The 10,783-nt window shown below is 55.9% G+C and overlaps 4 protein-coding genes across 4 annotated transcripts; all 4 read right to left on the bottom strand.

Moving 5' to 3' along the window:
- Positions 1-991: 991 nt before the first annotated feature.
- Positions 992-2,536, bottom strand: SDRG_08560 (hypothetical protein). The gene is made up of 7 exons (XM_008614452.1): positions 2,452-2,536; positions 2,332-2,403; positions 2,083-2,288; positions 1,979-2,035; positions 1,745-1,928; positions 1,559-1,686; positions 992-1,507 (listed from the first exon to the last, which is right to left on the bottom strand). The coding sequence occupies exons 1-7, from the start codon at positions 2,527-2,529 to the stop codon at positions 1,129-1,131; spliced, it is 1,104 nt and encodes a 367-aa protein (XP_008612674.1). The 5' UTR covers positions 2,530-2,536; the 3' UTR covers positions 992-1,128.
- Positions 2,537-2,780: 244 nt separating this feature from the next.
- SDRG_08559 (TKL protein kinase) lies at positions 2,781-4,293 on the bottom strand. The gene is made up of 4 exons (XM_008614451.1): positions 3,926-4,293; positions 3,692-3,874; positions 3,490-3,644; positions 2,781-3,437 (listed from the first exon to the last, which is right to left on the bottom strand). The coding sequence occupies exons 1-4, from the start codon at positions 4,219-4,221 to the stop codon at positions 3,064-3,066; spliced, it is 1,008 nt and encodes a 335-aa protein (XP_008612673.1). The 5' UTR covers positions 4,222-4,293; the 3' UTR covers positions 2,781-3,063.
- Positions 4,294-5,102: 809 nt separating this feature from the next.
- Positions 5,103-5,953, bottom strand: SDRG_08558 (TKL protein kinase; the record flags this gene model as incomplete). The annotated part of the gene is made up of 4 exons (XM_008614450.1): positions 5,103-5,410; positions 5,464-5,618; positions 5,661-5,843; positions 5,892-5,953. The coding sequence occupies 4 exons, from the start codon at positions 5,951-5,953 to the stop codon at positions 5,166-5,168; spliced, it is 645 nt and encodes a 214-aa protein (XP_008612672.1). The 3' UTR covers positions 5,103-5,165.
- A 705-nt stretch (positions 5,954-6,658) lies between these two features.
- SDRG_08557 (hypothetical protein) lies at positions 6,659-10,392 on the bottom strand (the record flags this gene model as incomplete). The annotated part of the gene is made up of 14 exons (XM_008614449.1): positions 6,659-7,015; positions 7,059-7,201; positions 7,251-7,459; positions 7,504-7,647; positions 7,698-7,961; positions 8,040-8,318; positions 8,397-8,524; positions 8,570-8,745; positions 8,792-9,191; positions 9,241-9,317; positions 9,369-9,717; positions 9,768-9,995; positions 10,040-10,199; positions 10,250-10,392. The coding sequence occupies 14 exons, from the start codon at positions 10,390-10,392 to the stop codon at positions 6,659-6,661; spliced, it is 3,057 nt and encodes a 1,018-aa protein (XP_008612671.1).
- Between the last annotated feature and the right edge of the window lie 391 nt (positions 10,393-10,783).

Genomic DNA, 10,783 nt, shown 5'->3' with positions numbered 1-10,783 from the left:
TCTCGCCAGCAAGCGCAAGCGCCAGGAGAGCTAGAGCTCAGAATGACGATTCGGCTATCATGTACTAGAACTGAGAGCGGTCAACAGACTAAACTGAATACAGCAATGGCTGCAAAGTACTCTTAGGCATTCAACTCTCAGGAACCACTAGCTGGTGCAGCTTCTGTCCCGGCACTCGGACGCAAGTCGCCGCCCTCGAGCGCTCCAAGCCGCCATGAATCAAAAAGCGTCGGACGCGGTGCGCTTTTTCTTGCTCAATGGCGCAGCATCTTCCGGGAGGTGCTACAAAGCTCTGGCCACCTTGAGATTGCATCGGAGATTCTGCCGCGCTACCCAAAGCTCCGCCAGTGCAATCATCATATTGAGTGGTCTTCAGGATGCTACGACTTACGGACGACGCGATTTCTCTTCGCTCGATGTATTGGCAAGCACGATAGAGCCTCATTAAGCTTGCAGGTCGTCGACAACATGTGAGTGCGAGCAAGCCTCTGCTGCCGTACTGCATGGAAGGAGCATACATGGAGTTATGTTCCGTGATGCGACCAACCATTTCGACAACGTCAGCTTTCTTCTCGACCTGCTGGCGCTGCCAAGCCGCCGATGCAAGATAATCGTTCAGCTGATCACACCCGAGCATACATACCTAGGACGGAAGGTCAGCCAAGCAGCGTGGCAGCTCGACCTGCTTCTCTGCTGGAGTCGGGTAAGTCGTTGACTGGGCTCTGGAGCTCGCGAAAAGTATATGTTTCGTACAGGATGTCGAGCTCCAGACGCGACTCGTGCGCCTTCTCGCCAGCAAGCGCAAGTGCTCGACATGCGACGTCTGGACCGCGTCATGGCCGGAATTTCAATACAAACGGCAGCTCTTGTCGGCGCCTGCAGGCCTCCTCTGGACGTTGCAGCTTCCAACAACGACGACGTCACTACAGGGCTACATGGCCTCGACCCCACTTTGCTGCAACTCTTTGGTGAAGTACACTTACAAGGTCTTTCCAGGGTATATCCATTCCTCCGTACAACCCTAGCCCTTGTGGACAGATGACGCCGACACTTACGAGTGTCTCGATATCATAGCGTGATCCCGAGCCCTGAAACCGAGTACATACATGCCAAATGTGTGCATTGATCTCACGCTATCGTGGCAGGGTCCGACGTGCGCAGGCCGACGAGCAGCTGCGCCGGCGACAGGTCGTCGCTGCGTAGATCGGCTTCGCGCATTGTGTCGGCGGGTGGCAATCGTAGAAACGATGTCGTGGCGTCGACCTCTGTTGTCGGTGGGTCTGGCACAGAGGCTGAGATAGCGTCTCGGAGAAGCGCGAGCGTCTCGTCGAGAGAGCAACCCATTGCTCGGGAAGCCTCGTGCACGGCCGTGATCGCAGGAGCCAGTAGCGCGTTAGGGTTCATAACCGGCTCCAGCGCTGGTGCCACTGGCAGCGTTGCCGGCGATGACGATGCTGTGGCTCTGGCACTGGTCCGACGCTTGACCGAGAGCCGTCCGGGGGTCTCCCTACCCAGTTTGCATTTTGGTATCCCACTCAAGGTCAAATCGACATCGTACCACAATGTGGTTTTGCGAAATAACGTCGAGTCGGAGGACGGCGGGGCGGGTGCGAGCGCGGCCTGCTCTTTTTGAATGCGCGTGACCATTTTCTGAAGGGATTTTTTCAGATCGCTCTTGGAGCGCACCTAGAATCAGAGGTGGGTGGATATTTGATTTCCAGATCTGGTACAATCTGGACAGCACCGGTGTCAGATTTTGGCCGCCGGGACCACGGCCGCTCAGAAGCTCGGTCATCACATCTGCGTTGGTCTTGATAACGTCATTGACGTTCCGGATCAGCAGCACCCAGAGCTTCCCCGAGTGCGGGTAGGCCATGACGGTCTCGCGGATGATGGCCAGCTCGGCCTTTGTCAATGGCACTTCGTGGCTATGCATCCAGATCGATCATTAGCCGCTGCTTCTGCGCTGTCATTGTACATGGGCACGATCGCTGGGTTGATGTGATCTTCCCAGTGTTCCTTGACCTGCTTCATGCTACAGGAGGTACATGTCCGGCTTTGCACGCTAACAGATAGCGATACCTGCGTCGAAAATTGGACTTCTCAAGGTCGTAGGCCACTTGGCGCCAGTCGACGCGGGCTGGCGACGGTAGCGCCGCCATGACGTCCATCAAGAGCCGGTCTTCCTGGTCGCTCCACGGGCCGAGGTTGAGCCCTGGTCGCAGCGACCGCATCCACTTTTGCTTGCACTGCCACACGTCGCGCGAGCCGACTTGAGTTGCGACGGCCTACGCATGCTCGTCGTTTGTCCTTGTCGTCGTGGCAGCATACCGTCCAGTCGACGACCGTCGTCTCGGTCCAGCCCGGGTACGAGGTCTGCATGATGCTCTCGAGGAGCGCCATCTAGCCTCGCATGAGGACGCGCATGGGTGGCATGCAGCTCCGACGCACCTCTTCCCGGCGCCAGCGCGCTTCGCTCCCGACGGCGCTCGCTGCCGATACCGTTGACGAACCCCGTGGCTCCTGCATCCAGTCGATCACTCCAATAAGTGCGTCGGATCTCGCGGAGAGATCTCTCCAAGTTCGATTTCGGAGGCGTACTTAATAGAAGTACTCGGGATTTGTATTGATGCGGCGCACTTAATTCGGACTATAGAACGGAACATGGGGCTGCACCAGGTTCGATCAATGTATCCTCATAAGTGCGCTTGCAACTGCAAGCTGCAAGCTGGTCAGTTCCAGTCCTCCACTCGAGTGCTTCTGCACCTCGAGCAATGGGCTACCAACAACAAATAAGCTCTTATTTGCATGACAATATATAAACGATTTAGGAACAGCTTGTGATTGGATAGCGATTAGGCGCGTCGTTGCCTTGTCCAAACTGGCTCGAACGGCTGCGCAACCATATTCGTCGTCGCGTTCTTGCTCGCTGCAGGTACTAGCAACACGTACAAACTACTCACATTGAGGTGCTCGAGCGATAGACAATATGTAAGCGTTTTTTAAATAGTGTACATACCAGCCAGTTAAAACTCCGTCGACTACGATACGATGCAGAGGGCTTTACGTCGACGGGTCATCGCGACTGTCAACTGCGCACCGGGCTCGCTTGGCATTTCCATCTTCGCTGTCCTCGACGCTGCCAGTGGTCGTCCCAACCTTTGTCGACCGAGCCGAATTGAGACGCTTCGTGGGGCTTGATGGGGGCTTCAGAATCGCGTGGAGCTTGGTCGCAATGCCATCAAAAGACGGGCGCACGGTCGGGTCCTTCTGCCAGCACGAGTCGACGAGGTGGAGGAGCGGCCGCGGCCATCTCTCGCGCTCCATGATGCGCGGGCGGCGGGCTTGCATGACGATTTGTTCCAGTAGCATCCGCGCGGGCAGGTCGTTGGGCTCTTCGGAATATGGCACCTTGCGGTTCATAATCTCAATCATGACTAGATTGAGCTTCGTAAGTCCTTCAGAATGCAGACAATAATGTGCACGTACGCATGGCAAAGCTGTAGACGTCGACCTTTTCCGTGTAGTCGGCGTCGCCCGCCAAGATCTCGGGCGCGGCCCACGCCGGTGTCCCGATCAGCGTCTTGTCGAGGCCGAGCTTGCCGCCGAATTCAAAGTTGACGAGCTTGGCGCGGTAGTCGTGCCTAGAGTAAATGATATCAGTCAAGTGCATTTCGCGGAAGACACGTACGAGATGTGCACGTTGGCGGCGCGCAAGTCGCGGTGCAAAATCGGCTTGGCCTGCGCGTGCAAGTAGGACATCGCGCAGGCGACGTCGCACATGATCTGCACGCAGCGCTGCACCGAGAGCTCTTCGTCACTGGCCAAGATGGCCGCCAAGTCGCCGCGCTCGAGCCGCTCGATCACCAAGCGTCTACAAAGAGAGGAGAATGAGGAGGCGAGCGGGCATGGTAGAGCGGCGTACACGCGCTTCTTCTCCGGGTTATTGAAGCTCACGCCAAAGAACTGGGCGATGTTGGGATGATACATGTCCATGGCCAAGCGCACGACGCGGTAGATCTCGCGCTGCTTGGCATCGTCCGCCAACGCGGCCTCCTTGATGAGGACGGGCGACCCATGGTACGTGCCGTAAAAGACGCCTGTCCACATGGCGCACGCCGGCGTGGGCGAGGCCGCACCAGGCACCAGCGCCGCTTCGTCGATCTTGAAGCATACCGGGAGGTTGTCGAGGACTTGGGGCGCCGGCGCTGGCTTGTCCATTTGCACGCGAAATCCGACTCTGCCGTCCGGACAGCAACTACCGTCGGTGAGAATTCTTACAGCGGATTGGCTAAAAATATGTTGCAAACAGGAAATGAGGTGTTGTGATTGGCCAGTTGGTGAATTTGCATTTCAGAAATGTACAGTACCAATTGATCATTTTTATCGCGTGCGAAAATGACGGCCAATGGCATCGACGCATACAATGATATAGCGACCACAGTTGATAAATCGCTGTTCTCGTTGCAGGTGCCCTTGCGAGGTTCACATGCGAAACAGACAAGGACCGTAGAGGTCCTCGGGTGGGTCAAGGGACAAGGAGGCTTGGGCAGCGCCGTGTTCGGAGGTCTCTGGCGGCGCCATGCTGCTCTCGAACCAGCTGGCGTCAGTGTCGGCGCAATGTCGTTTCGACGATGTTGGCAGCAGTGGCGGCGCTTTGCGCTACGCAACGTTCCAAGTCGATAAGGACCAATTAACGTGGTTTGGTCTACCTTGGTCGCTGTGCTTTTTTCGCTCGAGTGAGGCGACAGCGGGGTCGGTGGCGTCGTACTCGGCGACAAGTCGTTGCGCGCCGAGTCTTCGGTGCGTGCACCGTGTGCCGCGTCAATAGGTGCTGCAGCTGTCTTTAGGTCCGAAGGGCACATGATAACTACAGTAGTATGGATGCTGAGGGCGACGGAAATTTGGAAATGGATTGGATCTCGTCGACGAATATCAAATGTCATTGGTACTGTACACGGGTTTCTACTAGTATCAACTTTGTGCCTCATAGTAAGTGGAATACGTTTTTCCACAAGCTGGTCTACAAGAGTGGATAAGTAGGAACTCCACTCTGGTGTCGAGCCACGCCTCGTCCAAGCTTTGGACGATAACTCATCACGCGAATTGCCATATTGAATTCACATTTACATTCTACTAGTACATCATAGATACCCGGCGTACGCTCACGCCTGCGGTTGTTTCAAATATGTGTCCAGCTCTGCGACGACAGACTGGAACGCAGGGCGCTCTTCCGCGTCTTCTTCCCAGCACGCTTCCACAAGGTTGAGCATTTGTTGCGGCCAATTTTCGGGATGCAAAATTGTCGGTCGCCGTTGCTTCGACACGATTTCGTTCAAGAGCTGGGGCGCTGGCATGGCTTTGGATTCGTCGGCGTATGGCATCTTTCGGTTCATAATCTCGACCATGACTAAATCATAATTCCTCAGTCGTCAAGAATGTTAGACAATAATGTGTACGTACGCATCGCAAAGCTGTAGACGTCGACCTTTTCCGTGTAGTCGGCATCGCCCGCCAAGATCTCGGGCGCCGTCCACGCTGGTGTGCCGACCCGAGACTTGTCGAGGCCACGTTTGCCACTCAGCTCGAAATTGGCCACCTTGGCGCGGTAGTTGCGGCTAGATAGAGATGAGTTGCCACTCAAAAATCGAAAAACGTACGAAATGTGAACGTTGGCCGCGCGCAAGTCGCGGTGCATGATCGGCTTGGGCTGCGAGTGGAGGTAGGTCATGCCGCATGCAACATCAAACAGGATCTGTATGCACACTTGGACCGAAAGCACTTCGTCGCTGGCCAAGATGGATGCCAAGTCCCCGCGCTCAAGCTGCTCGGTCACATAGAGTCTACAAATTAAGATGAGACATGGTGAAGGGATAGGAATGGAAGCCTACACAGTCTTGGTTTGGTCGTCGTAGTCGACGCCCAAGAAGCGGACGATGTTGGGATGGTGCATGTCGATGGAAATTCGAGCCAGTTGATAAGCTTTGCGCATCGTGGTGGCGTCGACGGCAAGTATCAACTTGACGATGACGCGAGCACCATAGTACGTGCCTTCGTGCACGCGAGTCCAGAAAGTCGCGGCAAGTGTTAGAACAGCCCCGAATTGAAGGCCCCGTGCGACGATGTGGAAGCAAGGAGGCACCAACGCTAGACTGTAGTCGAAGTCTTCATTGATCGTAGTCGCAACAGTTCCTTTGGTACGTTGGCAAACTCTTGCGGTCATCGTACCAATCTCAATTCAAAAGTGACAAGCATCCGCCACACTTGGTCCCACTCATGATACTTTGATATATTTCCGATACATTAATACATTTTCTTGATAGAGATAGATCATTGGGCAATGATTGTCACAGACATGTGTTCATTGGGTGACACTCTGGTCGCTAACTTGAAGTATTGAAACAAACCGTTGAAAGTGCCACTGGCAACTTGACAGTTGAAAGAATTTGTCAAGCCAATGCGCCACGTCGATACTTCACCACATGGCTTCTTGGTTTGATCATTTATCCACCTTCATTGGCCAATCAACGGCTACAGTGCGCCATGCTCGACTTGATAACAATAATCCTTTCTCAAACGATGTGTATCGAGTGGATACCAAGGTGACACGACATCTCTGTATATGTATATTTCTACCAAGTACATGTTGGAGCGCGAGTTACTTGGTCTCGCTCTCTTTCGGGGACGCTTCCTTTTCCGCTTCGATCGGCAAGAGCACGTCCTCAACTTGCATCGGCGTCGTCGGAAAGCTCATTTCCGCCACGTCGCCATCGTCCGGTATCGCAATCAGCTTTGGTTTCTGGAGACCGCGCTGGGATTTGACGGTTTTTGGCTCGAGGAAGCCGCCGATGCGGTCGACGTCGTTGACGTGGCCGTGGTCTTCGTGGATCATTGGGAGACCGCCCATGAGTTGGACGGGGCAGCTCTCGGACATGGCGCCGCCCGACGCCTCAAAGCACTTTTGGCAGTGCCGCACCGGCGTGTACACGCCCATTTCAGGAATCGGTTTGAAAAACTAACAAAATTGTCATTTCACAACGAAACACGGTCAAATATACCTTGGAACACTTGCCGCAGATGCCGAGGCCGCACCGGTGGCACGCGTACGGCCGCTTGAAGACGTGGAACGCTGCATTGCACATGATGCAGTTGGTCACCTTCTTCTTTGGTTTCGTGGGCGACGCTGCCGCATAATGCGAAGCTACATCCGATCTTACATATCGTGTTGCAACTGTTGGGATAGTTAGTACCCAGCGCTGAAATGGTCGCGGTCGCCGACTGAAACACCTTGAGCCACTCGTCGCGTTCGTGCAGCGCGGTCGTGCACAGTCGCCAGATGGTCCCGTTGTGCTGAAGGTCCGAGATGACGTCAAAGCCGTGGTGGCCAATGCTCGTATGGTGCTCGTCCTCTCCTTGGCAGTAGTGGGTCTGCACCGCCGTTGGTACGATCCACTGCCAGCTAGTTTACACGTTAGTGTAGACACCAGGACATCGAGAGCGTACTTGATGGGCTCGTTGGGCTTGTGTTGCGACGGCACGAAGCACCAGAGCTTGAACGAGCTCTGCTCAAACACTACGAGCGTTCGGCGCCACGGCACGGAAATGTGGACGGGCTCGGGCGGCGACGGGTCTTGCTTGTAGACGTATCTAAACGGAAAAATCAGTTTAGAAGGTATGGAAAGTGAAAAGAGAGATACCCAAAGACACAGCCGTTGCCAACAAGAAACGCCGAGCCAATGTCATAGGACGCAAACGTGGGCTGCGCAAGGAGGTCCAAAATGTCCTTGTGAAACGCTGGCTGCAGCGGCATGTGCGCCTCGGAGATCATCGCTTCAAACTTGAAGCGACCACTCGCCGACCGTTCGAGACACCGGTCATGAAAGTGCAGGTAGAGCTCATGCCACGTCGGGTCGGCGTCGGCCAGCTGTGCGACGCGCAAGTGCGAGTTCGAATGCGGGCTCCTAGTCGTATCTCGATCTGTTAGCTCGGGCCCATGTAGGGCTAGGGTCCATCCACCCTAACCCTTTGAAACGGCGTACTGGATGCAGGCTTCGATCGCGTCGTAGAGGCTCTGCACGTACGGCAGCATCTCGCGCGACTCGTTCGGGTGCTGCGTGACGGCTTGCAGAATGAGCGGCGGCAGCTCCTTCATGAGCAGCCCAATGACAGGGCACGTGCGCGACCGCTTCCCGTTGGGGTCGCTGATGTAAAAGAGCAGCATTTGCGTAATGTGCGAGCACACGGCGTTCGAGTGGTTGAACGTATACCACTGCAAGAGCGCGTTGAGCGCACCGGACGACACGAGCAGTGCATCGAGTCTACAAAAAAGCGTGAAATCGAAAATCCGAAAATAAACAAAAATCAAAACAAAATCCAAGCAAAAGAACGCAGCGTACCGCTTCGACTCCATGCCGACCATGGCCTGGATCACGTCGCAGATGTGCGTGAGCTTCCATGACAAGCCCGGCTGGTGCTCGGTCCACGTCATCATCGTGTTGCGGACGGTCGCGGGCAGCGCAGCCTCCTACGCTCTTCTATCAACATGGCGCACCACAGACGCTCTACGTACGAGGGACTGCACCATGGCGAGACGCAGCTGCTGGTACTCGGCCACGTTGGACTTCCAGTCTTCGCTGCAAAAGATGTCGAGCTCGACGAGGTTGCCTTCGAGCGCGTTGTTGAGACCGGCGATGCATTGCGCCTGCACCGCGGCGTTGGGCGTGGTAAAATGCATCGGTTCTCGACCTACACATACTGTAGTGTCAGTTATAAGACAATGTGTCCATCGTACTCGACGGTTTCATGCGGATCGTAAAGCCATCGGGTGACTTGGTGACCGACGTGAGCTGGCTCATGCTGATCGAGATCGGCCCTTGGTTGTTGGCCGGCGTCACCATGACGCCCATCATGCAGTTGAGGAGAAATGTGACTGGCTCGTCGCCGTACATGAGATTCACACTCAGAATCTGGTGCGTCTGGCACGGAAAATAGTTGCACTCGATGCCAATGTGGCCTTTCCCCGTTCGTTCGGAAAACTCGACCGTCGTGACCAGATCGAGGAGCGACGCCAACAAGGACGAGCACGCAAACGACGGGCACGCGTCCGAAGACCACTCGTGGCAGCTGCGCGCAATGAGGCCCGGCACCAGCGTGTTGTTCTCGATCAAGACGTGCACCAAATGCCGGATTTTCTATCGAGAAATTTGCAAAAAAATCGTTAAAATATCGCAGTGGTCGTACGCGCGACGTAAACTGTCGCATCGGGCTGTTGTCGAGGTCCCGCGACGTACCGCAGAGCAGGACATAGTCCGGTTGGCCTACAAGTGTTCATGAGACGGAACAACGAGGCGTCGAGAAGAGGACGCTACCTGTGAGCTTGTCGATCGGAATGGACTTTGCAAAGATGAGGTCGCCACGCCCAGTGACATACGGCGCGCGGATGAGCGACCGCAGTGCGATTGAGAGGTTAGGCTTGAGGGTGACGAGGCCGGGCTCGGGCGAGAGTAGTTTTGCGAGCAGCTTGCGCATGAGCCGCATGTTCTTGACCGACTGCATGCTCGCCATCGCATGGTCGCAGTAGATGAGGCGGATCATCGACAACATAATGTTGTCGTTGTACATGTGCTCGAGGAGAAAGTCGACGTGCTCGGGGTGCTGCCCGAGGTGCGCCAAGACGCACGTGCCCTTGTGCCAGTCCATGACCGCGTGCTTGATCATCTTTACAGGCATCAATCGTCAACCTCTCTTCCTTGACGGCATGGACGTACCGTCGCGTACGAGGCGGCGAGGCGAGCAAAGCCGTCGTCGCCCTCGACAAAGAACGTGGTCTGCGACGTCGCGCAGTCGATGATGGCTTCGTAGATGTAGTGCCAGAGGTTCGAGCACCGTGTCGCATGGCCGGGCTGGAACGACGTGTTGCACTGGACGACGCTGCCTTTGGTGTGCACGAGGAGGAAGAGCCCGGACGCCAAGTGCTGTGTCTCCACAGAGATCGGCTACGCAGATAGCTATGGGCGCGAGCGAGGCGAGGGCGGCATACCTTGGCGCGGTCGGTTGTGATGCCCAGCGCGAGCCGTAGCGTGTCTTGCATGGTCTCGGGCGTCCGCAGCGCGCTGCGCATGGCCGCTGGCATGTGCTCCGAGATGTAAACCAGAAGCGCTTCACTCATGGTCTCGTTCAATATATCTTCTAGCGCGACGCTACAGAGCACCATGAGCCGGCAGGAGCATGGACCGTGGCTTGTGGCTACCGTCCGTTGAGGTACGCGGTCGAGATCTCGTCGCAAGCGCGCTTGAACTTGCGCGCCATGGTCGAGTCGGTCGGGTTCAAGTCCGACTTCTTGGCCGCCGACGTGTTCCAGAGGAAGAGCGGCTCCATCCCGGCGCCTGGCATCGCGTCCGAGTCTGCCGCCGAGGTGCAAAGTGAGTCCTGTAAAGTGCGCCGACGTACGTTATCAGGTCGCTCGTCATCGCATACAAATTATGCGTCTAGGCGGATTAAGTGCGCTTTGAGGGCAGGTGGCTTGCTGAAACTTCAAGGGCGACTGCATGGATGCGGCAAATGGCTAGACGCACGCCATTTTCGATGTTTTTTCAAAGGGTGCTTCGTCAAACAGCGGCGCTCTCTTCCAAGCCACTAGTGGTTGCTGGTCGAGAAGACACTACATGGGACTGCTAACGACCTGTGTGAGGAATGGAAGCGTGCAAACTCGTGTGGTGGTCGCAGGTCCATGACGTCGCCGTGCGCGGTTTGGGTGCAAATTGGACGCGGCTAGTTGGGTGTT

Source organism: Saprolegnia diclina (genome assembly GCF_000281045.1).
Source record: "Saprolegnia diclina VS20 unplaced genomic scaffold supercont1.26, whole genome shotgun sequence".
Classification (NCBI taxonomy): Eukaryota; Oomycota; class Saprolegniomycetes; order Saprolegniales; family Saprolegniaceae; genus Saprolegnia; species Saprolegnia diclina.
The sequence above is the reverse complement of the archived record's forward strand: the minus strand, read 5'-3'. Positions and strand labels throughout refer to the sequence as shown.

Coding starts and splice junctions, on each gene's coding strand:
- SDRG_08560 (XM_008614452.1), bottom strand. CDS start 2,529: ATGCAGGAGCCACGGGGTTCGTCAACGGTATCGGCAGCGAGCGCCGTC. Junction 2,289..2,331: donor CGACGGTCGTCGACTGGACG/GTATGCTGCCAC, acceptor GAGCATGCGTAG/GCCGTCGCAACTCAAGTCGG. Junction 1,687..1,744: donor GCGGCCAAAATCTGACACCG/GTGCTGTCCAGA, acceptor CTCTGATTCTAG/GTGCGCTCCAAGAGCGATCT.
- SDRG_08559 (XM_008614451.1), bottom strand. CDS start 4,221: ATGGACAAGCCAGCGCCGGCGCCCCAAGTCCTCGACAACCTCCCGGTA. Junction 3,875..3,925: donor AACCCGGAGAAGAAGCGCGT/GTACGCCGCTCT, acceptor CTCTCTTTGTAG/ACGCTTGGTGATCGAGCGGC. Junction 3,645..3,691: donor GCCGCCAACGTGCACATCTC/GTACGTGTCTTC, acceptor CATTTACTCTAG/GCACGACTACCGCGCCAAGC.